Source organism: Dreissena polymorpha, chromosome 1, assembly GCF_020536995.1.
Source record: "Dreissena polymorpha isolate Duluth1 chromosome 1, UMN_Dpol_1.0, whole genome shotgun sequence".
Taxonomy (NCBI): domain Eukaryota; kingdom Metazoa; phylum Mollusca; class Bivalvia; order Myida; family Dreissenidae; genus Dreissena; species Dreissena polymorpha.
Genome location: NC_068355.1, coordinates 140,788,568 through 140,815,894, shown reverse-complemented (window position 1 = coordinate 140,815,894; position 27,327 = coordinate 140,788,568). Strand labels below are relative to the sequence as shown.

Sequence of the window (27,327 nt, the reverse complement as noted above, 5' to 3'; positions counted from 1 at the left end):
ATTTCGAGAAAACCCATGTTATTTGGATAAGTTCTTTAAAATATAGCACCCGTTCGATAAAAACGAAATGGAAGTTGGATTGGGGAAACAATAATTTTAAACTACTTGGCATACAGTTTCATATTGACTTGGAAAAAATGGTGTCGTTCAATTTTAATGATAAAATACAAAGTATTGCAAATTGTATCAAATTATGGAATAGAAGAGCGCTAACGCCAAGTGGTAGAATAACAGTTGTCAAATCTCTTTAATTACCGCTGCTAACAAATTTGTTTTCTGCATAACCAACCCCAAATCAACAAATATTGAATACAAAAAATAGCATGTTTTACGAATTTGTTTGGCAAGGTCAGCCAAGAATAAAAAGTTAAGTACTTATATAAGATTATGACAAAGGAGGTTTAAAAATGGTTGATATCTTTTCGTATGTAAAAAGGTTAAAAATGCTATGGTTAAACAGACTTATTACATGTTATAGTAGTACATGCTATAGATTTGCACTAAAAAATATACTTGTATTAGAAAAAATAGTTAACTTCGGAAAAAGTTATATTGAGTTATGTGTAAGACAGGTGTTTAATCCTTTTTGAGAAAGACGTATTAGAATCTTTCGCAGATTTTATCGACCATTTCCCAATAGACAATATCACGAAATTTCAAGAACTTCCATTATACTTTAACCATAAGTTTCCAATTGGACACGGACATTTCTATGTTCCTAGTTTGTATTATAAAGTAATACGATTTGTTAAAGATATCATGAATTACAATTGAACATTTTTAACTAGAATGGAATTTGAACAAAAACTAGGCGCTAGTGTGAACTTTCTACAATTTGAAGGAATACTACAGGCAATTAAAATTACTTAGGATTGCTTAAACTTGATACAATCTAAACAATGAATAATGATTATTGTTTCCCAATCATCCCGGGATATATCAAGCCTATATTATTGCACAACAAAAATAACTCACGTATATATATATATATATATATATATATATATATATATATATATATATATATATATATATTATATAACTTATTAATACGCAACAATGAAATTCCAACAGGCCAGGTAAAATGGAACAGCCTTTTCAGTATTGAAAGTTCAGAATGGAGAAGTCTTCATGCATGGTTATTTAAAATCACAAAAGATTCATACAACCAATGGTTCCAAGTGAGACTGACTCATAACATTCTAGCTACAAATAATTTGTTAAAGAAAATGAAAATAAGTGACTCAGACAAATGTACTTTCTGTAAAACAGAAACAGAGACTCTCGTTCATTTATTTTGGAGTTGTAATGTCATAAAAAGGTTTTTACATCACATCACATCTGCTATAAAGAACATTGATAACAATTTTAATTTTGATTGTAAAACATTTATACTGGGATCAGTTGGTAAACCATCTGAAAAGTATAACGTGTTATGTCTCGAAATAAAACGCTTTATTTATAACTGTAGACGTAGAATGGTAACACCTACAATTCATGGTTCCCGAAGTAGCTTCAAAATAGCCTCTGCAGTTATACAAAACACGCATTTAGCGAATAGTTATAAAAGTTCGTGGGAATTAGTCGAATATTTTTGTAATAATAATTCACCTTCATAATTATTAGTATTTCTGTGTTGTATTTTTAGAGAATCGGCATACATTATTGTAACATGACTGATTGTACTGTAATTTAATTTTTTATTATTCCAACGATTTTTGTATTCAACTGTACATACATATTGGTGAATAAATGTTAAAAAAATATTTTAAAACAAAAATAATACATTAAAACAACAATACAATCGGACGTTCTGTCTTTCAGCATTAGCAATGTGTTGCCACCTTGCGGTCGCGTAATAGACTGTTCTACGAAACCTTACGGTCGATATCCAGATTATTTGGACAACTGTAAATCATTTTACACGTGCTATGCTGGCGAATTCCAAGGTCACAACTTTTGCCCGGGAGGTAGATATTAAACTATTATACTTTTCTGAAATTTTAACCTAAATGTATCCTCAATTTTTACATTATTATAAATATGTTGTTTGCTAGATTAAGAATACCTCCTGAAATAAACATTATTTAGATTGATTGTGAATACAAATCGCCTCCGTCTTTCTGTAAGGGAAAGCACCTACCATGTTTTTCAAAAAAAAAAAAAACAATGTTTTAGTTTTGCCAAAATATAATAGAACAAAATGTCCTGCTAAAGTTTCATGAAGATTGGACAAACAATATGATTTTTTTAGTGTTTACACCTTTAAACTACATGTATAGCCATACAAGGAAAATTGACCTCAATCCCAAATTCCGGACGGGAAATATTTTCGAAGTCCACCGTATATCATTAAAACAAATATGATGAGAAGGTTCGTTAAAAAAGGAAAAACAAATCACAATTAAAGAAAGCTATCCCGCCCCCACCGGCCGTCATTTTTGTAATGGACCGGCACCGATTTCAAACTCGTCTCACTTAGATACATGTATTATAAGAAAACATGTTATGAAGATGTTTTGTGATGAATGCTCAGCTCATGTTACATTTAGAGTGTTCACAATATGTTATTTGAATTTACAAAGTGACCTAGTTTTTTGAACCTCAGTTTGCCAAGTTACGTTCTCAGCAGAGGTGTTATTGCGAAAAATTGTCCTCACCAAGTCGAAGATTTGGCAATAAATGTGGCTTCGGTGTGTTCAATAGGTCGATGTTGAAGACGGACATCGAAAGACGAAAAATGTGATCCAAAACGATAACATAATATAAGCGTTTTGTTCGCTTGTGAGCTTAGAAGGACCCCGATATAAAGCCCCACTACGTGTCCTAATTTAGATATTAGAATCGAACAAATTCATGTCGTCCTAACTTTTAGCATTGCAGTAACGAACTTTCAAACCAACTTTTTTCTCCAACAACACATTGCGGTCTATTTTTGGTATTTTTTTAAGTTTGTTGAAATGTTGACTATGATTTGTGAAACAGAACGCATTTTGGTAATTGTCTGTTTAACTCATTTTGATGATAAGATACAATTCCATATTATTACTATTAACACCACCATCTTAATAAACACTACGATCGTCATCAGCAGCAGCACCATCACTAGCATCATCATCTGCAGCACCATCACTAGCATCATCAGCAGCAGAACCATCACTAGCATCCTCACAGAGGTACCATCACTAGCACCATTATCATAAGCACCATCACAATCATCATCAGCAGCAGCAGCACCATCACTAGCATCATCACCAGTAGCACCGTCACTAGCATCATCACCAGTAGCACAATCACTATCATCAGCAGCAGCAACACCATCACTAGCACCATCATCAACACCACCATCACCACAAATATAATCACAACCATCACCATTTTTGTTATTGTATCATTATCGTCAGATCATCAATGTTATTATCAACGTCTGCTCTATCCTCAAGACAAAGTCAACCTTGAATTTAAACATTTTGTATTGGATATTTAAGCCATTTCCGGAGACAAAAATTCTATCAAGCATAAAAAGAATTAAAAAAACAGATTACAATTGTTTGCTATGCATGGTAAACAAGTGTCTTTCGTTAGAACCTGGCCATGTGTCATCATATCGTTATTGGTCGAAAAAACATAAGCAAAATTTTGCTCATCATCGTCAGAGATGTAAATGTTCACTTACTGTATATCAAGGAGTGGACTTATGCAGACATATTAAAGGCTGTAACTTTGCTAAGGAAATGTAACAGGGAACATATAAAACGATGTGTCTAGCTTTCTTTTTACTTTATGGTTTCAGCAGATTATTTGCATGGACTGAAACTATTCTAATCAAGAAGTTAAAACGTTTTAGGTATCGATCAATCGAATAGTTTGATACGCAAATATCGTAATAATAATCATACGTCGCGTGTGTTCTGACTGATCATGATCACGATAAAGATGCTGACGATATAAATTGGTATTTATAATAAATAAGTATTCTCATAATGAATAAAATAATAATAATCAAAAGGATAGAGATAATTTTGATGATGATAATTATAATGCGATGACGATGATGATGTCACGCACTTTGTTCTTCAACATCATAGTGAATGCCGCACATTAGACTGACATAAGCTATAGGTTCAACATGGAACTACACATTGACGCTTTTAATAGGAATATAAATTTCACAAAATCTAACATGCATGTATGTTTAACCTTGCAGGAACAGTCTTCGACCCATTGGCTAGCGCATGCAACTGGAAATTCGCCGTAGCGCCACCATGCGGAACTTTCACAGCATAGCATTGTTAAAGACAAGAGCAAGAATCAAGCGTTGTTGCTATCTCTATAATACGTTTTACAATATATATATGTTTAGGAATGTGTGTTCTTTTTAAATGAAGCATTGCCAATATAAACTGACAAATAGTAAATAAAAACGTTGAACGAATCCTAAAACTATTTGATGCTTCATTATGCTTTAACAGTGCATTTTTTTATATAATAAACACGCGTGTCACCTTCCCGTATTTAGTTTTCTTTGACAATAAATATGTAGCATCCAGATGCGTTGGCATCCGCCTGTTATGTTCACATATTATTTTTTGCGAAGGAAGCATTAGACATGAAAATAGTTTTCTGAACATTCATGGATATATCCAAAACAAGAGATGTTTATAAAAAAAAACTTAAGGCTGCCACCCCAAACAGAAACCAATGGCAATGACATGATGATACAATTAATAGCGTTCAGTTATAAATCAGCCCGCAATCAAAATCGATACATTAATGGTTGGATTAATGTATGGCTGTTTAATGACCAGATGCTGGTCATGTTTATGTATGAAATTGTTGCATACTTACTTAAGTGAGTGTCAAAACGTTGAAAGCGGATTTAAGCTATGATTTACGCATATGTACATTATTCCGTTAGATGCATACACTGTTTGTTTATAGAATGTTAAAGCCATGTTTCACTGTGCAATTACCATCTCAACTGACATAATAACATGATTTATTCCGCAGTTACTTGAGTAGGGAAATTTAATATGCGTTAAAATGTCATTTTTATTCAAAACGTTTTATTGTTGTTGACAAGCCACCTAACTTGACTAGCGATAGCGAGGTAAAGCACACACGTGTCCAACAGTTCTTGACATAAAATAAACATCAGACATAAAGTGTCATTATTAAATTTATTTCATAAATTTATCAAAATTTGAATAAAACAATTACGATAATTACATGACGCTTGAAAAGTGTCTGCGCAACATTATACGTTAATTACATCTAGGTAATAAGTAGGATTAAGCTTCAATGATAATAGTGGGACCACGCTTCAATGATTATAATTGGGTCACACTTCAGGGATTAAAGTAGAATAACACTTCAGCTATTATATTGTGATTACGCTTCAGTGTTTTAGTAGGATCACACTTCAGTGGTTACAGTTGGACAACGCTTTAGTGATTATAGTAGGATCGCAATGCTGTGATTATATAAGGATCAAACTTCAGTGATTATAGTAGGATAACACTTCAGTAATTACTAGGGATGGCAAAATTATTCGAATAATCGTATATTCGATTGAATGGTCAGCATTCGAATAATAAAAATGATATTCGCATATTCGCATTTTTTTTCCAAACGTATTTTCACCAATATTTAATGAACTGCGAACCGCTTACTAAAAAGCAACCGAAATCACTTGGGAGTAACATGTTTGACGTGACGTTCTTCGTGTCAAACTGATAACGCGGCTCGTATCAGTGTTGATTGCGCAATGCAATATACACGCTCTAAGAAAGGCCCAGACTGTTGTTTGCCAATGGGGTGCCAATTCACGGTTTCAATTGACTGGCGAATAATAAATAAGTTTTGTGATCACAGTATGTACAGCCATTAAAATGTGTGAATTACTCGAAAGTAACAGATGATATAAATTAAACAATCATCAAGGAATCATAATTCAAATCTGAAAATGCCACCAGCCCCTTCTGCAGTATGGAATGGTGTCGTATGGAATACTTTACACGGTCTGTGGATAAGAAGACCGCAAGGTGTAATGTGTGTAAACTTAGTTTTACATATGCGCTGTCTGCTACAAATATGTGGAATCATTAAAAAATAAAATTCTATGACACGATGTTTTTCATTCTATTTGTGCCCGATCACAGTATCGGTCATAGTATTAATCGACAGTAAGGGTATCACGTTTAAACGTTTAAACGATGGCGTTTCGTGTTTTGCTCAAACACGTTTACAAAAACAATAAACGTTTAAACGACAGGCAATGTCAACATAATTCATTTAATTCATTACATTACGATGTTGCAAAACTCATTAAAAGCTGCTGAAAAAGACTCGTATGTGTATCACGTGCGCCAGATGGCCCTTATTCACAGTACCGTAGACATAACAATATACCTGTACGACCTAGACGTCTTGAATATTTAACCCGCATCGGCACGAAGTGCTCGGGAAAAGTTTCCCGCTATTTCTTGCATGATCATGCCCCTAATCGTCTTGAACATTCAACGCGCGTCGGCATGAAGTGCATGAGGAAAATTTCCCGCAGTTTATTCATCGGCATTCATTTTTAGATGGGCGCTTTAGCGCCCGTCTAAAGTGCTTAGTGTGAAATTCAGGTCGATACGACTAGGTATGATTAACCCAATACCCGCTTGCGTATCCGCGCAAGAAAGAGTTGTATAATTTATGCAATAGGTTTGAGTTCTCCAATTATGTGTATTCACAAATGGCAACATTATATTAATATCGTGTTACATTCAATATTTTCGAACGGTGTTTTATAGAAAAGAATCAATAAACAATGATCGTATTGTACGTGTCGCGGAGGAGATTGTTTAAGAATGATTAAAATAGTCCACTTTCTGCTGCGTGTGCGTGACGTAGTATTTTCGCTCAGCTCATTCATAAATCTGAGGCTGGCGATAAACAAAAGGGAGTCCGTGTGAGAATAACGCAGTAGTATAAGGTTACGCTTGTTTATATTCACAGGTCTCAATTAATAATACGTTGACCACGAGTTCAACAATTATTACAGGGATACGATAGACAACATAAAAAAATGTTTCATTATCGCTGAAACTGTTAAAAAAAAACATTTAAATATAACAATAATATTCTCTAAAAAAATGTAGTCTTGCTGTTTTGAAATAAGGTTTGGAATTTTGTTTTCTAAATAACTTAATTCAAAACAAAAGTTTAATTATAGTGTTTTTTACTTGTTAGTCGCATATTTACCGCATTATTATGTGTGTTATAATAGGCAAACCATACATTAGTAAAATTCAATCTGCCTTCGCACATAGAAGGAATGGGTCAATTAGGTGCTGCGTTTCCTTTGCTTACTTCAGTTAGAGGTCAATTATTTAAGTAATAGCAATCACAAGGCTCCGACTTCAAAGGAATTGCGGAGCTTTCTTACATAATAAAAGTCGTAGTCGCATGGTATTTGCGTTTTGCGTCCTATTTGGTCACGTGGTTCTTTTTCCCGGTTGTTTTGGCATTCATGATATATGAGGCTATTAATAGATGCGTCTGTCGATAAACAAAGGAAAGTTTACGGGTTATAACAACGCAATAGGTTACGCTCTCGCATACAACTCAATGACGTAGTACAGGTCGTAAAATGAGAGATTCGGGAAAAAGTTGACGCTTATTTATATCAAAGACCCATATTATCGATATGTCTTTGTTTATATTCTCAATTTATAAAACGTTGAACATAAGTTCAACAATAACTTCAGCGATACGATAGACAAAAAAAAAGTTTCAAAATTGCTAAACCCGAATATAACGAACAATTTATAATAATACTACGAATGCAATAGCAGAAGGTTAGTAGAAGGTTAAGCTTGTTTATATTCACAGTTCTCAATACATAGACAGTTGGATATGAGTTCATGAATTACTACAGGCATACTATAGGCAACCTCGAAAATGCTTTTTAATCGCTAAAACCGAAAACAACCTAATATATTATATTAAATATATTTATAACAATAAATGTCTTTTAAAAATGTAGTCGGCGTATACGCTGACTTTGAAATAAAATTAGCAATTTACTTTTCTAAATAATTAAATACAATTAAACAAAAGTTTAACTATTGTGTTGTGTTTTTCACTTGTAAGCTGCATATTCACCGCATGAAATGTGTGTTAGCATTGTCAAACCACACATTAGTGTGAGTAAAATAAAAAATATACTACGGGAGAGCACTTCATATGTGTCCTCATATGCCTTGTTATGAGTATCTTTCTTCACTATCGAAATATATCGTATGTTTATATTTGATTTAAACGCAGTTTTCTTTCGACACATTTAAATCACACGTCAATAGCGCCGTCATGCGAAAATGGGTCTTATGCGTTTCGGCAAGCGTTTGTTAAACCCAACATGTGCTTTTGCGCAGTCAGGCCATAGGCGATGCTGTTCGCTTTAAAATCACTCAATATGTTATGTTTCTCCTTACCAGAAGGAGTGATAGCTGAGTGGGCTATTTATATGATGGGCGCATATGAAATAAGACCCATTTTCACATGACGAGGGTCATTACAAATCTCATTGCGAATTGAAAATGCCACATTTAAGAACAATGCTTTTTGATACAAAATTGAATTGAAAATAGCAAACTTGTTAATAATGGCAGCCTATCCACACATTAAGGAATGATTTCCAGACGTGCTGACCAAGTACGGCAAACATTGTGGTATGATAATTAAACGATTTTCTCTTATCGTGACACTATACTATTTCGCTAATGATTGTTTTCTCATCTTGGAGGCGAAAGTGAAATTCTGCGAGATGGATTGTAACGCGTAATTGTAACAGGGCCACACTTTGTGTCGTTTGAGCATACAGAGAGTAGTCCGGAATTCCTTACACTGAACAGTGCTACATCCTTTGAATTGAGCACATACGCAGTGATATAGCAAAAAATCAGAAGTTGTATCTCGAATCAGCTTATTAAATATTCGAAAATATTCATGCGTGTCTGTTGGCGTTATGTAAAAGTCACTAAGATGAAAACTGAAACAGCTACGCCTAAAAGCGCATGAGTGCTCTATACCTATGTTTATGTTAGCGTTGTTGACACCGTGTGAACTGCTCGGGTAACAAGTAAAGCATAAACAGCAATGTTTATATACTTTTATTCCTCCATATACAAGATACGAAGATTGTTGTATATTTTCAATTTGTATATGGTGTCAAAAATCAAAAGTTTTTTACACGGAACTTTCATTATGAATTTATATTCTTGGTGAGATAGTCATTTGATATAAGAAAAAAATATTCCTTTAATATGGTGACTGCACATTTTCTTTATATTAAGTTATCATTACCATTTTCATCATACTTTCTATGCTTTCAGAACTTCCAAAAAGCATGTTGTTTTTATTTTGTCTTAGTTATTTCTATGAAATAATAAGGATGATAAAAAGTGCACACAAAACTCGACCCGTGCGCTATGACACATACTTTATAACGTTGAATGGCGTGTGTTCATTTCAAACTTGCGATTGATTTTCAAAAATGAATTGCGTGTTGAATTATGCAATAGCGAACATCTTCAGTGCCTTCAGCGCTTTGATTTAATAACAAACTCAGGCGGTTACTTTACTCATATGTCAAGATTTGTAATCCCTGCAATTGTCATTTATAAGCTATTAAAAGAAAACATGATCAAGGATATTGCATTTTAAAAATAAACATATTTTTTAATATAAGCAAAACTTTAATAATACTGGTGATAACAACTTTTTGTGTTCATTTCACTCATTAAAATTGGGCCTTCGGCGAAATGTCTTATATTGTTGCCTATTTCGAAAACGCTTCTTCAAAACGTAATGTCATCCCTGCATATTTACAATATCAATTAAACGCATGTGTTATAATAAAATATGTTTATCATACCACCGCATTGAATTCTGCCTTATATAACGTTGCCTGATATATTTTTTATATCATGGTCAACAGGAAGTTCTTATATCAGTCATGTGTGATGGTAGATTGGTTACCTCCCCTTATATATCGCATATCTCTATATAATTATAATAGACAACGGAGTCAACGGTTATATTCAACGGGGGACCAGTTAAGTGTGGAGGATGGTCATATTACTCGGAATCAACTATAAAGTAATCATTTTTAGTTAAATCGAAATAGATACAGAAAACAAACAATTTGATACTAAGATGTAATATATTTGAACACAAAATGCAACACAAACAGAAAAAACAATTTTTTTACAAATATTAAGCTCGCGTGCTCATGACGTAATTATTAAACGTAAAACGACACAAGTCATATTCTTTCCCGCTAAAACTGCACCTTTTAGGCGATCTTTTCATTTACTCTTTAACATCGGGGACGTTCTATATATAGGTATGATAAAAAGAAAAACAGGTTACTGCCTGATCTTTTTGTAATATATCAGGCTCGGCACGAATAAAATTACGGCTCGGCAAGCCACGCCGTTACATTATTCTAAGCCTTGCTTGATATATCCCCGAGTGCCCAATTTCGACGCATACAAGCAGTGTGTTAAAGTTTTATAGCTCAATATAGAAATTTATGTGATCATTTTGTTTTTCATTACACATTTACCTTTTATATACACATTTTAAATTCAATTGATAGTGTTATCAACAAAAATTCGTTGAAAAACAAAATGACCCAAGTCTATGTAACGGCGGCCATATTTGTTGAGAGTGGCCTAAAACGACGCATCTGACTGGTTACCTGATTTCAATGTAAATTTCACTCCTGTGGAGACTGAATGCATAAATTATTAACTCATGATTGCTGTACTTAAATTTGTATCACTGTAAAAGCAATATGGAACTGAAATTAATTAAATCAATTAAGGTTTTTTAATTTGGGATGCCATACTTTCTGGCAGTGGTTTTAATAGGGGCCCCTGTCAGCAACCCCTTGTCATAAGCTGTGTTTATGAAAGTAGCTGCATATAACCTGTACTTTTTTGTGCAACCTACAAAAATAATTAAGTAAATTAAAATAAGTAATAAACATAATATGCAATTACCAACATAAACACTTGCTACATGTAGTTAAAATTGTATTACAGCATAACCAAAAACATATCCGGACTTCAAATCAAAGTTTACGCGTACACCTTTTTCATAGTGAAAATTAATTTATTTATGCGGTGTTTTGTCAAATGGCAGTCACGTGACTTATGAATGAAAAATTGAACTTTTGCGAACGAAACCGATGCATTATCCCACGATCTTATTTACAAAGACAATTGGGTGTAAAGTGTTCAAAAAGTTTTGCATTAAGTAAAATACATAAAAATTCATAATTTTCAAACCAATCAACAATATTTTACCTTTTAACCCGCTATTTTCCACATAACAAACAAAAACTATAGTAAATTGTGCGTAGTGTACCATGTGCTATTGTATGACGTCAACGGTTGTCGCTTATGTATCAAACAGAGGCAAAACAAAAATTGCGTCGAATTAGGGCAGCGTCGATTCGGGTCACTGGAGGAATACCTGTTATTCTCTCTCTATATATTCACTGTTCGATAATTATTTCTTCTTTTCGCGGATTTAGCCAACGTAGAATGTGCCGTTCTGTCCAAACTTTTCATGGAGTAATCCGGTTCTGGAAAGGGCGTTAATTGAAAGCACTAATGTTCCACCTCTGTAAATCCTAATTGACTGTTTGTTTGACATCAGAACTACTTACCAAAGCGCTTTGATACTTTAACGAAATGCCCAGCACGCAAACATCATCTGACCTCATTTTGACATTGAAATTGACCTAAAGGTGGATTAAGACTTATTTAAGTGGGCCAATCAATCGGCATTGATAAACCTTCCACCGTTGGCAACAGCGTTTATTAAACACAGCCTCTCGTTTCCTGCGTTATGATTAATATGTATTAATAGTAAACTATATATCTTGGTTTGGTTTTAAAGATAAAGGTTGGATCTTTTTATAAATATGTTGATTTAAAAAAACGGATTTATAAACTAAAATTTGAAATGATTAATTCAGTTCATGTCTTTTAAATTCTTTAAGCATAGCATCTTTTTGAAAGTTTAATACTGGTGGACACAAAAACAACTACAGTAAACACAATTGTACGTTTCATGGAACACGAAAGTTCCATTCAGAAATGAGCACATGCATATTCAAGCGTAAACGGGAATACGCATTCTTGAACGTCGATCAGTACATATCTGTTGCAAAAAATGTGTTCAAGAAGTATTCTGAACTCTTACGCTAACTAATGATAATGAATGTACATGGCCCTCAGTTATTCATTGTTTTATTTTGAAAATACTGGCCTTTATTTTCAATAATGTAGCCAGCAAAATACATCAACATTAATAGAGTTGTACACAACTTAAAATGCATGGCAGCGTGGTTTTGTACCTACGTTTTAGATTTTTTTTCCAAAGTCGTGTAAATCCAAATAAAGCCTTATGTGTGGATTTGAATTGTGGCAGGGTTCATTTAATTCGGTAATGCTTTATGTGATATTGTATTATAAAGTTAACGGTGCAGTCTCTCAGTTAAAACAATAGATTGCCAAGCAATATGGTCCCCTACCGGTATAACTCCACCATTGTCAGTATTTTTTTAAAAATTGTTGCCATAGCAACCAGAACTCTTGACGTATGAACGAAATAAAATGACGTGCATAATCTCCATATTGCCATTTATCAATGTTTCAAGTTTCATGAAAAATATGAAGAACTTTTAAAATTATCGCAGGATCCAGAAAAGTGTGATGGACTGACAGACAGACCGACAGACAGACCGACCGACAGACCGACCGACCGACCGACCGACCGACCGACCGACCGACCGACAGACAGACAGACAGACAGACAGACAGACAGACAGACAGACAGACAGACAGACAGACAGACAGACAGACAGACAGACAGACAGACAGACAGACAGCCGGACGGACAGACAGACAGACAGACAGACAGACAGACAGACAGACAGACAGACAGACAGACAGACAGACAGACAGACAGACAGACAGACAGACAAACACAGAAGGACAGACAGCCAGACAGACAGCCAGACAGACAGACAGACAGACAGACAGACAGACAGACAGACAGACCAAACCATAAGTCCCCTCCGGTTTCACCGGAAGGGGAAATTAATCGTGCGATAATTGACGAAGAGGCACATGATTACAATTTTATGTGCGTGAGCTTGTTAAGACACTCCCATCCTAAAGCAATAGAAAAGTCGGAATTAGATGTTAACAATAATACATCATAAAGTGGCCGTTTCCTTGACTTTAAGTAATATCAAGTATTTTTTATTCAATGAATGTTTACATATTCTCAAAATAAATGCAAGTGAACACGTTTTATTTTTACTTTACCATTTACATCATGTTTTCTCGTTAAGGAAAACGTAAATAACATGCAGGGTTTTTACATTGATCAATTCTGTTATTGTTTCATAAAAATAGCAATTGGATCAATGTCCAGATCAGCTTAGAAAAGTGCAAAATAGATCGGGTATTTTTCGCTTGTGTCACGTGAAAACATTATGGGTGCGTTTTTATTTTGCGACCAAGAAAAGAATCGTTCACACGAAAAATAACGTCAGAGAAATTCCATTTGTCTTCTTACAATCAACAGATTAAATAAACATGCTGAAATAACTGAGGTCTGATGATCTTTGTTACGCTTTAAAGGGGCCTTTTCACGTTTTGGTAAATTGTCAAAATTTAAAAAAATGTTTCAGATTCGCAATATTTCGTTGTAGTTATGATATTTGTGAGAAAACAATTATACTGAACATTTACCATGCTCTAAAATATCCATGATAAGCATCTTTTGACGATTTAAAAACCTGAAAATTATTAAAGCGTTGCAACGCGAAACGTTTGAATAATTTGGAGAGTTCTATTGTTGTCGTTATATTTTGTGATACTACGAGGATTGCTTATATAAGGTATAACATGCATAACTCATTGTTGAGCACGGATGACCGAGTGGTCTAAGCGATTGACTTTAACTCCAGGGGTCAGTGGTTCGATCCCAGTTGAGGGTTACTTTTTTCTTTCTTTAATTGCATTCTTTTTATTGTTTTTACTGGAGCTGTTTAGATCCAATGTTTACATTTATCAACATAGATCTAAAGCATGTAATGACAAACTTCAATACATGCCAAAATCTGTGAAAAGGCCCTTTTAACTTATTTTACTTTGAGAGAAGAAACTTACTTGCGGTTAAAGGCTCAAATATTATTTTGCCGAATAAAAAAACTTACTATATACTTAATTACATTTTAATTATTCTAACCATAACTTTCCGTAACCGTGTAAAATTTCTGTTTTCGCACGTAAATGGCAAAACGACATTCTTACGATGCTAATTATGTACACAACCTTGATTATTTCAATGGTGTAACATCTGAAGTCCTTCTAAGTGTGCGCGTCGGCGTTAAATCAAATAACTTATTGAAACACATATACAATTAATTGCAGTTTGATAGATATACATGTACATTAACTTATGCTATCTAGGTTTATTAAAAAGCGTTTTCATCGTGAATTTTGACATGGTTATTTTAAAGCTTCGGTGCTCGTTACAATGCGAATTCAACTACGTGTAACCTGAAAGTGATAAATTTGCAATCCCTTTTAACGTCGCTTTGGTGCCGCAATTTTTAAAGAACTTTGCTACTCACAAAGGTTCTCATATCATGGTATTATTTCGAATACAAATAAACATCAAGCACTAAGTGAGGCCAACAAAGAAATAATCCGAATAGGCTGTGTACATTGTAGCTTATTATATTATTTACACGTCTTTAATCCAAGTGTTTAATACATTTTAAATTAAGTTAAGAACAGAGATTACAAAAAGGTAATATATCATTTTTATATCATGTTATGTTTACTGCTGCAAACCAATTGCCTTGCACAGTTCTTGAACTCAAGTACCAATTTTGAATTAAATTATTATCCACCAACTGGACAGAAAATAAGCTTTTCTTGTTATTTCAAGTGTCCAACAATGTGGCTATTTAGTCATGAGGAATAACATTCGACCGCTGTCATTATACCATTTGAGTTGTGTTTCACTTTCTTAACATAAATGAGTACTGCGACACGTTTCTTGTTCATTATGATATTCAATCGGCAATATTGATAGGATAGGAAATCTTTATATTCTTGGAGAAAGGGCAAATTAAGAGAAGGCCCTACGTCTAAGAAAAAAACAAAACACTTGACACACGGACTGATCATCATCCTTTGTAAGAAATTTGTCATGTAAACTTCCTACTCCGCAATATCTAGGTCATTTATTTATAGAATGGTATTCTTATTGACCAATTAATAATTAATAAGTGACTTCCTTTCGACGAAGAATGGTACTTGAGTTGTATATAAAACGGGAGAAAATAACATATCGCATATACTTCTAGTCAAACTGGATTGCAAAGCTAATATTTATAACTGATTCCTAGTAAGTGTTTTATCGTTTTCATTGTTGGATAGTGATATCTAAGGTGTATTTTTACTAAATAATCATAATTCAGTTATATAAATATTAAATGTGTAACTATCAGATTTGTTGTTTTTGTTCTTTCCACATTTCAACTGGAACAATACAATGCAATAGAAGTGGTAGATTTAAACAGTAATAGAAGGTTGTGCTATTGTTGTTTGATTGTTGCAGTTGATGAACAAGCCTATCTAAGTTGTTAACATTTGACTACATCATTTGATCAATTTTCAGTATTTAATTTAGCTTTCAGCTTTGTAAATAAGCAAGTCATGCGATAATAATGGCGTTTTATGATCTTATTGCCTTAAAGATCAGTAAGTGGCTATTAATAATGGCAAAGCGGATTAAGCTAGATCTAATTTATGGTCTTTACTAATAATAATTCCGTCATAGCACATACAAGCGTCAATAGATGTATTGTAAATGCGCGAAATTAATCTCTTATTCTCAATTTCAGACGATGATGCGTTACCTGATGTGCATGTTAGTCCTAACGTTGCTGCTAAGTCAAGTGGCCGACGTGAATTCAGCCGGGCTATGTGGGAGGCGACGTTGTCCACCGGGTTACCGTTGTGTTCGCTATGGCAGCGTATTCAGGTGTCATGGTGGGCAAACGTTCATGCATCCGGGAAATACGGGAAATACGGACGATGCTGTGAAGTAATTAACGGTGTGCGTTTCCAAAAAAATGGAGTTTCTATCCGATGACCCTTATATCGGTTATGATAATTACAAAACTTGGTTTCGACATCTAAGAAATATGTTGTTATTTATATTATATTCATATGTTTATTTAGATTTTGTGTGTGAACAGTTTTCAATAGGAAGATATCTAGACATTATAAAGAATGAGAACTGATTTATGATGTAGACTATTATCTTGACCATTTTATTATATATTACACAATAGCCGATCATATTGTTACATGCATATGTAATACACTTTGGTGGAGCAAGATATTTATCACAGAGTAAAGTTATTTAATTATTGACCAAACTTGTTTGTTTCCCATTGAAGTTTCCAATTATTCATGACAAATACACAATCCGATATATGTTGTTGATACGTACAAACCACTTATTTTATTTGTAGGTATATTTTCTACACTTAATAAAAAAACTGTAAGCATCATTGCCACGAAAATCTAGAGAATCTATCATAAACAGGTATGTTTCGTCAAAGAAATTACGTCACAGGAGAAACGTCGTTACGTAAAAAGTTGAATTTAAATAGTTGTTCGGACAGCTGGTTTGCAAATGATTTTTCGTGAAGTAACAAAAGAGGCTGACATGTTATATGAACGATAACAAATGGCAGAATTTGGATGAACGTTTATAATCGGCCTTAGCGAATGGCTCTTGAGCCGTTATATAGGCAGCGGGCCGATAATAAACGTCCTGTCCAGCTTTTATGTCGTGTTGTATCTTTTGTGATGTATTGTATTGAGCATTGGTTACTTACACTTAACACAATACTAATAAGTACATAAAAAACTAGGATGATAATTCGACAATTACCCAAGACAGAGCTCCGCCTTGTAACGATCAATGCGAAACATGGGGGAAGGGTTAAACTGATTATATAGAGCGCCGAATCACTTAGCCCACTATATCAATGATAAACACATGTAAATAAACATAACCCTCATAGCACTGTAGTTCAAATTCGAAAAAAAAGATTACAGGGAAATTAAATTCGATTGAATTTCAATTTGATTACTCAATCCAGAATATCAACTCTCTGAAGCACAATTCAATTAAGTAAATACGATATTAACTTTATTCAGGCTCCCATTATAAGGTAATATGATTAAATATTTCCCACGGTCACCGAAAGTACTTCCGGAAGAAGACGTTATGCAGGGTGTAAAAACCATGATTCCAAACCTGTAAAAAATGTCAAGCTATTGAAAATTAAATCCGTAGATTTAGAAGTGCCAAGTTTTATGATAGAGCAAGATAAAACCAGTGTTATAAACGATAACATATAGATGAAGATTATCGTGTACAATAAAAACAGAAAAAGTATTGCTGATGATGGAGAATGCCTCAATCACGTTTAAGAGCTCTTACCAACATTAAGAAAAGGAATGTATATGTACGCAAAATAAACACCAAATGACACAGCATCGGGATAACATCGTGTGTATGAACATTTTATTACTATAGCGGATAGTCTGTTAACAAAAATGGTGAAAGCTTCATATTCGGTACAGTTACATACGGCAAGCGGATCGACGCATAATCCCAAGAAACTAGGGTTCTCATGAGAACTATGGTTCCCAAATGAAATCTTGGGTTCTCATCAAAACTTAGGATATCCGAGAGAACGACTCTAAAAGCTGTCGAGAACCTACTTTCTGGTGAAAACCTTGGATATAAAACGAGAACTTTGGTTCTCTGAATGAAAACCTAGTTTCTCATAAAAAACCTAGTTTCTCATGAGAACCTAAGTTATATGTGTCTATGTGTGTCGTCTCGCCGAGAACTAAGGCTTTCAAATGAGAACATAGGTTCTCATGATAAACCTAGTTTCTCACGAAAAACCTGGTTTCTTGGGATTTCATAAACCTAGTTTTTCTTGAGAACGTAGAATCTCATGAACAAGAGGGTCATGATGGCCCTGTATCGCTCCACTGTTTTTTATGCGAAAAAAACGTGCAATGTGCATGGGTTGAAATGTACTCAAGCATGTGACTTTCTCTTTCTATCCCTCGTCCCACTTGGCGTTTAAAGTTGGAAGGGTGAGCATTTATATATGGAAAGTTACTACCATGTTAACTAAACTGACTAAAAAGCCCGGGAATTGTTGCACTGGTCCTTTGCTTATAACGTAGGTACATTTATCTCTCCAAAAGATATAATCGTTCTTTCTATTTCACATATTTTAAGATGCTGAAGATCAAATCTACGCATTTGATTTGAAACAGATTCACAAGACCCATATGAATCAAAATGCCTTAACCCTTAACATTTACATTTTACCTTGTAAAATACATAAAAATTCATCAATTTCAAACCAATCAACAATATCTTACCTTTTAACCCGTTATTTTCCACATAACAAACAACAACTATAGTAAATTGTGCGTAGTGTACCATGTGCTATTGTATGACGTCATCGGATGTCGCTTATGTATCAAACAGAGGCAAAACAAAAATTGCGTCGAATTAGGGCAGCGTCGATTCGAGTCACTCGAGGAATACCTGTTATTCTCTCTCTATATATTCACTGTTCGATAATTATTTCTTCTTTTCGCAGATTTAGCCAACGTAGAATGTGCAGTTCTGTCCAAACTTTTCATGGAGTAATCCGGTTCTGGAAATGGCGTTAATTGAAAGCATTAATGTTCCACCTCTGTAAATCCTAATTGACTGTTTGTTTGACATCAGAACTACTTACCAAAGCGCTTTGATACTTTAACGAAATGCCCAGCACGCAAACATCATCTGACCTCATTTTGACATTGAAATTGACCTAAAGGTGGATTAAGACTTATTTAAGTGGGCCAATCAATCGGCATTGATAAACCTTCCACCGTTGGCAACAGCGTTTATTAAACACAGCCTCTCGTTTCCTGCGTTATGATTAATATGTATTAATAGTAAACTATATATCTTGGTTTGGTTTTAAAGATAAAGGTTGGATCTTTTCATAAATATGTTGATTAAAAAAAAAACGGATTTATAAACTAAAATTTGAAATGATTAATTCAGTTCATGTCTTTTAAATTTTTTTAGCATATAATCTTTTTGAAAGTTTAATATTGGTGGACACAAAAACAACCACAGTAAATACAATTGTACGTTTTATGGAACACGAAAGTTCCATTCAGAAATGAGCACATTCATGTTCAAGCGTAAACGGGAATACGCATTCTTGAACGTCGATCAGTACATATCTGTTGCAAAAAATGTGTTCAAGAAGTTTTTTTTTCTGCAAAATACATCAACATTAATAGAGTTGTACACAATTTAAAATGCATGGCAGCGTGGTTTTGTACCTACGTTTTAGATTTTTTTCCAAAGTCGTGTAAATCCAAATAAAGCCTTATGTGGGGATTTGACTTGTGGCAGGGTTCCTTAAATTCGGTAATGCTTTATGTGATATTGTATTATAAAGTTAAAGGTGCAGTCTCTCAGTTAAAACAATAGATTGCCAAGCAATATGGTCCCCTACTGGTATAACTCCACCATTGTCAGTATTTTTTTTATAATTGTTGCCATAGCAACCAGAACTCTTGACGTATAAACGAAATGAAATGACGTGCATAATCTCCATATTGCCATCTATCAATGTTTCAAGTTTCATGAAAAATATGAAGACCTTTAAAAATTATCGCAGGATCCAGAAAAGTGTGATGGTCTGACAGACAGACAGACAGACAGACAGACCGACAGACAGATCGACAGACAGACAGACAGACAGACAGACAGACAGACTGACAGACAGACAGACAGACAGACAGACAGACGACAGACAGACAGACAGACGACAGACAGGACAGACGACAGACGACAGACAGACAGACAACAGACAGACAGACAGACATACAGACAGAACATACAGACAGACAGACAGAACAGACAGACAGACAGACAGACAGACAGACAGACAGACAGACAGACAGACAGACAGACAGACAGACAGACAGACAGACAGACAGACAGACAGACAGACAGACAGACAGACAGACAGACGACAGACAGACAGACAGACAGACAGACAGACAGACAGACAGACAGACAGACAGACAGACAGACAGACAGACAGACAGACAGACAGACAGACAGACAGACAGACGACAGACAGACAGACAGACAGACAGACAGACAGACAGACAACAGACAGACAGACAGACAGACAGACAGACAGACAGACAGACAGACAGACAGACAGACAACAGACAGACAGACAGACAGACAGACAGACAGACAGACAGACAGACAGACAGACAGACAGACAGACAGACAGACAGACAGACAGACAGACAGACAGACAGACAGACAGACAGACAGACAGACAGACAGACAGACAGACGACAGACAGACAGACAGACAGACAGACAGACAGACAGACAGACAGACAGACAGACAGACAGACAGACAGACAGACAGAAAGAAAGAAAGAAAGAAAGAAAGAAAGAAGGAAAGAAAGAAAGAAAAGAAAGAAAGACATACAGACAGACAGACAGACAGACAGACAGACAGACAGACAGACATAAGGACAGACAGACAGACAGACAGACAAAAAGACAGACAGAGAGACAGACAGACAGACAGACCAAACCATAAGTCCCTTCCGGTTTGACCGGAAGGGGAAATAAATCGTGCAATAATTGACGAAGAGGCACATGATTACAATTTTATGTGCGTGAGCTTGTTAAGATACTCCTATCCTAAAGCAATAGGAAAGTCGGAATTAGATGTTAACAATAATACATCATAAAGTGGCCGTTTCCTTGACTTTAAGTAATATCAAGTATTTTGTATTCAATGAATGTTTACATATTCTCAAAATAAATGCAAGTGAACACGTTTTATTTTTACTTTACCATTTACATCATGTTTTCTCGTTAAGGAAAACGTAAATAACATGCAGGGGCACGTTCTTATTCCTGTTCATATTGCTTATGGTTACAGATGGTAATTATATGTATTAGTGCCTTTTGGTCAGGAGGGAATAGATCTGGGATGTTAATGCTGATCATCCCTTTAATTCGATCTGACCCTCATAGTGACAAGGGTACTAACGTGCAGGTTAGCAATACAAAGGTTACAATTCAACGTCAAACGTAACAAGGCACAGGCATGCAAGGAAAAAACTTACACTACACTAAAAGAAAACTTAACCTACGCTACAGTAGGGGGAAACAACAACTACAAATACCGTCACCATTCTCTTATTTATTTTTAATTTTTATTTTTGTCATGTTGGGTATGTCATGTCAACGGAGCCAGAGTGCACGGACGAGAGATATCTCTCCAGGCGCGCCCTCTAGCCCAGCCGACACGCTCTACTCAACATGTTTAAGTCTTTTACAAATGGGAAAAACATGTTTACTACTCACATTTAATTACAACAATATTTACACCTATAGGGGTTGCACTGTGTGTAAATTTGCCCACGTGCGCACTAACTGCGTCTTCAGATCCTGCGTGGAAGTATGTTGCCTGTGTGCTTTTCCCCTACCTTCGTCGTCGTTGCTGGTTACAGCTTAAGAGAAGGAAAACGAGGGTCTCGCGGAACCCTGGGTTTTGTTACCTAGAGCGCTATTTGGTTGTAAAAGAAGGATTAGAGCTTATCTATAGTGGTCGAAAAAGGCCGAGTGGCATGTGTTAAGGGGAACGTACCCTCCCGTCGTAAAAAGGCTGAGTGACCTGCGTGTTGGGGAAAACGTACCCTTGCGTCGTTTTAGCATTGTGTGTTGTTGATGTTGTACTGAGATTCTTAATTCTCATTTGAATTTATTTCAGCTAATATGTATATAACTGGTTTCGATTTTGTGAGGGCTATACTGTAGCCTGATGCTCACAATGTGATATCGTAATTCTCACAAAAATCTATTCCAGTCATTTGGTAGTGGTATTCAGTATATGCCTCATACATTGCTATTTATCATGTTTAATTGTTAATTGAATCTACTCCAGCTTATATGTAGATGTCTGGTTTCAATTATGTGAGGGCTATACTGTAGCCTGATGATCACAGTGTGATATCGTAATTCGCACAAAAATCTATTCCAGACATTTGATATTGTTGATCTGGGTTATAATGAGACAATATACAGGTTATATAAGTCTATGACTGCTTTGTCTCTAATTTCCTACATATATATTTATCCTGATTACCTATTTACCGGGGTTGAAGTTAGTTGAGGTGTGTCCAGATAGTTTGAGTTTTATTTAGTAAGTCATTGGAGAACAATTGGCACGGGCACGCGGTTTTTGATATTCCGTTAAGCTTAAGGCGCAGACGATGAAACCGCGAACGTTCGTTATAGACAGCTCCCTCATCTTTGCCTTGTTTATAGTATTGTTTATTTACTTTTTTATGTATTGACGTCACCAAGGTGTTATTGGACACTGCACTGTTATGTACTACCAATCCAAAGTTAATTTGGACCCCAAATACAAATATAGGTTCTCGGCGTGCACATTACATGCAGTGTTTCTATATCTATTTATTTATTGATGCAATTTTCCTCTTGTCATAAGTACATAAGATAGCTATTATTAGTTGGAATCTTTAAAATAACATATATCATGAGTTATTTACGGTGCAGTTTTAGAACCAAATTAATTAATATTAGTATACTTTTTTTCCTCAGAATTAAGCCCGTGGCAAAAATCTGTGAAAAGGCCCTTTTAACTTATATTACTTTGAAAGAAGAAACTTACTTGCGGTTAAAGGCTCAAATATTATTTTGCCGAAGAAAATACTTACTATATACTAAATTACATTTTAATTATTCTAACCATAACTTTCCGTAACCGTGTAAAATTTCTGTTTTCGCACGTAAATGGCAAAACGACATTCTTAAGATGCTAATTATGTACACAACCTTGATTATTTCAATGGTGTAACATCTGAAGTCCTTCTAAGTGTGCGCGTCGGCGTTAAATCAAATAACTTATTGAAACACATATACAATGAATTGCAGTTTGATAGATATACATTAACTTATGCTATCTCGGTTTATTAAAAAGCGTTTTCATCGTGAATTTTGACATGGTTATTTTGAAGCTTCGGTGCTCGTCACAATGCGTATTCAACTACGTGTAACCTGAAAGTGATTAATTTGCAATCACTTTAACGGCGCTTTGGTGCCGCAATTTTTAAAGAACTTTGCTACACACAAAGGTACTCATATCATGGTATTATTTCGAATACAAATAAACATCAAGCACTAAGTGAGGCCAACAACGAAATAATCCGAATATGCTGTGTACATGTAGCTTATTATATTATTTTCACGTCTTTAATCCAAGTGTTTAATACATTTTAAATTAAGTTAAGAACAGAGATTACAAATAGGTAATATATCATTTTTAGATGGTCGCTTTAGCGACCGTCTAAAGTGCTTAGTGTAAAATTTAGGTCGGTACGGCCTAGGTATGATTAACCCAATTCCCGCTTACTACGCGCAAGAAAGAGTTGTATAATTTATGCAAGAGGTTTTAGTTCTCCAATTATGTTTATTCACAAATGGAAACATTATATTAATATCGTGTTAAATGCAATAGTTTCGAATGGTGTTTTATAGAAAAGAATAAAAAAAAACAATGATCGTATTGTACGTGTCGCGGAGGAGATTGTTTATGAATGATTAAAATAGTCCACTTTCTGCTGCGTCTGCGTGACGTAGTATTTTCGCTCATCTCATTCATTACTCTGCGGCTGGCAATAAACAAAGGGGAGTCCGGGTGAGAATAACGCACTAGTATAAGGTTACTCTTGTTTATATTCACAGGTCTCAATTAATAATACGTTGACCACGAGTTCAACATTTATTACAGGGATACGATAGACAACATAAAAAATGTTTCATTATCGCTGAAACTGTTAAAAAAACATTTAAATATAACAAGAATATTCTCTAAAAAAATGTAGTCTTGCTGTTTTGAAATAAGGTTTGGAATTTTGGTTTCTAAATAACTTAATTCAAAACAAAAGTTTAATTATAGTGTTTTTTACTTGTTAGTCGCATATTTACCGCATTATAAAGTGTGTTATAATAGGCAAACCATACATAAGTAAAATTCAATCTGCCTTCGCACATAAAAGGAATGGGTCAATTGGGTGCTGCGTTTCCTTTGCTTACTTCAGTTAGAGGTCAATTCTTTACGTATAGCAATCACAAGACTCCGGCTTCAAAGGAATTGCGGAGCGTTCTCACATAATAAAAGTCGTAGTCGCATGGTATTTGCGTTTAGCGTCCTATTTGGTCACGTGGTTCTTTTTTCGCGGGTGTTTTGGCATTCATGATATGAGGCTATTAATAGATGCGCCTGTCGATAAACAAAGGAAAGTTTACGGGTTATAACAACGCAATAGGTTACGCTCTCACATACAACTCAATGACGTAGTACAGGTCGTAAATTGAGAGATTCGGGAAAAAGTTGACGCTTATTTATATTCTCAATTTATAAACCGTTGAACATAAGTTCAACAATAACTTCAGCGATACGATAGACAAAAACAAAAAAAATGTTTCATAATCGCTAAACCCGAATATAGCAAACAATTTATAATAATAATACGAATGACTTGTTTCATAACCTCGTTCATGCTACTACAGCGGGTATTTCTGGAAAACGTTCTTTGGTTCTCAACAGATAGCGGCGATCTTTTGTATTACGGGTGCTAGCAACGCAAAAGTAGAAGGTTAGTAGAATGTTTAGCTTGTTTATATTCACAGTTCTCAATACATAGACAGTTGGATATGAGTTCATCAATTACTACAGGCATACAATAGGCAACCTCGAAAATGCTTTATAATCGCTAAAACCGAAAACAACTAAATATATTATATTAAATATATTTATAAAAATAAATGTCTTTTAAAAATGTAGTCGGCGTATACGCTGACTTTGAAATAAAGTTAGCAATTTACTTTTCTAAATAATTAAATACAATCAAACAAAAGTTAAACTATTGTGTTGTGTTTTTCACTTGTAAGCTGCATATTCAAAAGCATTGTCAAACCACACATTAATGTGAGTAAATAAAAAATATACTACGGGAGAGCACTTCATATGTGTCCTCATATGCCTTGTTATGAGTATCTTTCTTCACCATCGAAATATATCGTATGTTTATATTTGGATTAAAACGCAGTTTTCTTTCGACACATTTAAATCACACGTCAATAGCGCCTTCATGCGAAAATGGGTCTTATGCGTTTCGGCAAGCGTTTGTTAAAACCAACATATGCTTTTGCGCAGTCAGACCATAGGCGATGCTGTTCGCTTTAAAATCACTCAAAATCTTATGTTTCTCCTTACCAGAAGGAGGGATAGCTAAGTGGGCTATTTATATGATGGGTGCATATGGAATAAGACCCATTTTCGCATGACGAGGGACATTACAAATCTCATTGCGAATTGAAAATGCCACATTTAAGAACAATGCTTTTTGATACAAAATTGAATTCAAAATAGCAAACGTGTTAATAATGGCAGCCTATCCACACATCAAGGAATGATTTCCAGACGTGCTGACCAAGTACGGCAAACATTGTGGTATGATAATTAAACGATTTTCTCTTATCGTGACACTATACTATTTCGCTAATGATTGTTTTCTCATCTTGGAGGCGAAAGTGAAATTCTGCGAGATGGATTGTAACGCGTACTTGTAACAGGGCCACAATTTGTGTCGTTTGAGCATACAGAGAGAAGTCCGGAATTCCTTACACTGAACAGTGCTTCATCCTTTGAATTGAGTACATACGCAGTGATGTAGCAAAAATTCAGAGGTTGTATCTCGAATCAGCTTATTAAATATTCGAAAATATTCATGCGTGTCTGTTGGCGTTATGTAAAAGTCACTAAGATGAAAACTGAAACAGCTACGCCTAAAAGCGCATTAGTGCTCTATACCTATGTTTATTTTAGTGTTGTTGACACCGTGTGAACTGCTCGGGTAACAAGTAAAGCATAAACAGCAATGTTTATATACTTTTATTCCTCCATATACAAGATACGAAGATTATTGTATATTTTGAATTTGTATATGGTGTAAAAAATCAAAAGTTTTGTACACGGAACTTTCATTATGAATTTATTTTTTTGGTGAGATAGTCATTTGATATTAGAAAAATATTCCTTTAATATGATGGTGACTGCAAATTTTCTTTATATTAAGTTCTCATTACCATTTTCATCATACTTTCTATGCTTTCAGAACTTCCAAAAAGCATGTTGTTTTTATTTTGTCTTCGTTATTTCTATGAAATAATAAGGATGATAAAAAGTGCACACAAAACTCGACCCGTGCGCTATGACGCACATTTAATCAAGTTGAATGGCGTGTGTTCATTTCAAACTTGCGATTGATTTTCAAAAATGAATTGCGTGTTAAATTATGCAATAGCGAACATCTTCAGTGCCTTCAGCGCTTTGATTAATTTAATGAACAGATACTCGTTTTGATGTACATCTTGTTAAGTAAAACAATAAAAACAATTAACACCGGTGTACTCTTATTGAAGAAATGTGGGTTAAATATGAATTCATCTTTGTTACAAAATATAACGGCATGTAAGTAGAAAACGCGTAACCCAATGGTTAGAAAACGACGAGAACAGTTGGTTTTAATATGACGTCATTGTGCAAATGGGTTATGAACTAAATATAACTTCCGGAAATAATCACTACTTTCAGTTTGGAAATGTGATGGAACTGATGCTTTTAAAACGGACGTATGGATACCGTTAGAACGGTGTCGTTTCGTTTATTTCATTTCGTTTAAACGTTTAGAAAAATCTGTAAACGTGATACCCTTAGTCGACAGCGATACAATTATTCGATAGCAACGTTAATAAACAGCCGCGTATTTAGCAAACGGATATAACTTACAAACCAATGGAAATTATTACGTAACAAGGTAAAATCAATCCAGCCGTTTTATGCGAATATTCGAATATTCGATTGAATGAATTTGCGAACATTCGAATACCGATATTGGTATTCGATGCCATCCCTAGTAATTACAGTAGGATCTTACTTGAGTGATAATAGTTGGCTCAAGCTTCAATTAAAATAGTAAGATCACACTTAAGCGAT

General features: G+C 34.8%; 1 protein-coding gene and 1 long non-coding RNA gene across 3 annotated transcripts in view; both read left to right on the top strand.

Moving 5' to 3' along the window:
• Positions 1-4,443, top strand: part of LOC127852879 (chitin-binding domain protein cbd-1-like) — a 45,710-nt gene extending 41,267 nt beyond the window's left edge. For both annotated transcript variants that reach the window (XM_052386918.1, XM_052386910.1), the window contains exons 3-4: positions 1,825-1,970; positions 4,208-4,443. In XM_052386918.1, coding sequence (XP_052242878.1) covers positions 1,825-1,970; positions 4,208-4,287 — 226 coding nt within the window. In that variant the 3' untranslated portion in view covers positions 4,288-4,443. The remainder of the gene's footprint in view (positions 1-1,824; positions 1,971-4,207) is intronic.
• A 10,379-nt stretch (positions 4,444-14,822) lies between these two features.
• On the top strand, positions 14,823-16,534 carry LOC127867291 (uncharacterized). The gene is made up of 2 exons (XR_008043425.1): positions 14,823-15,495; positions 15,995-16,534. It is a non-coding gene; the product is annotated as an uncharacterized LOC127867291 (long non-coding RNA).
• The last annotated feature ends 10,793 nt before the right edge of the window (positions 16,535-27,327 follow it).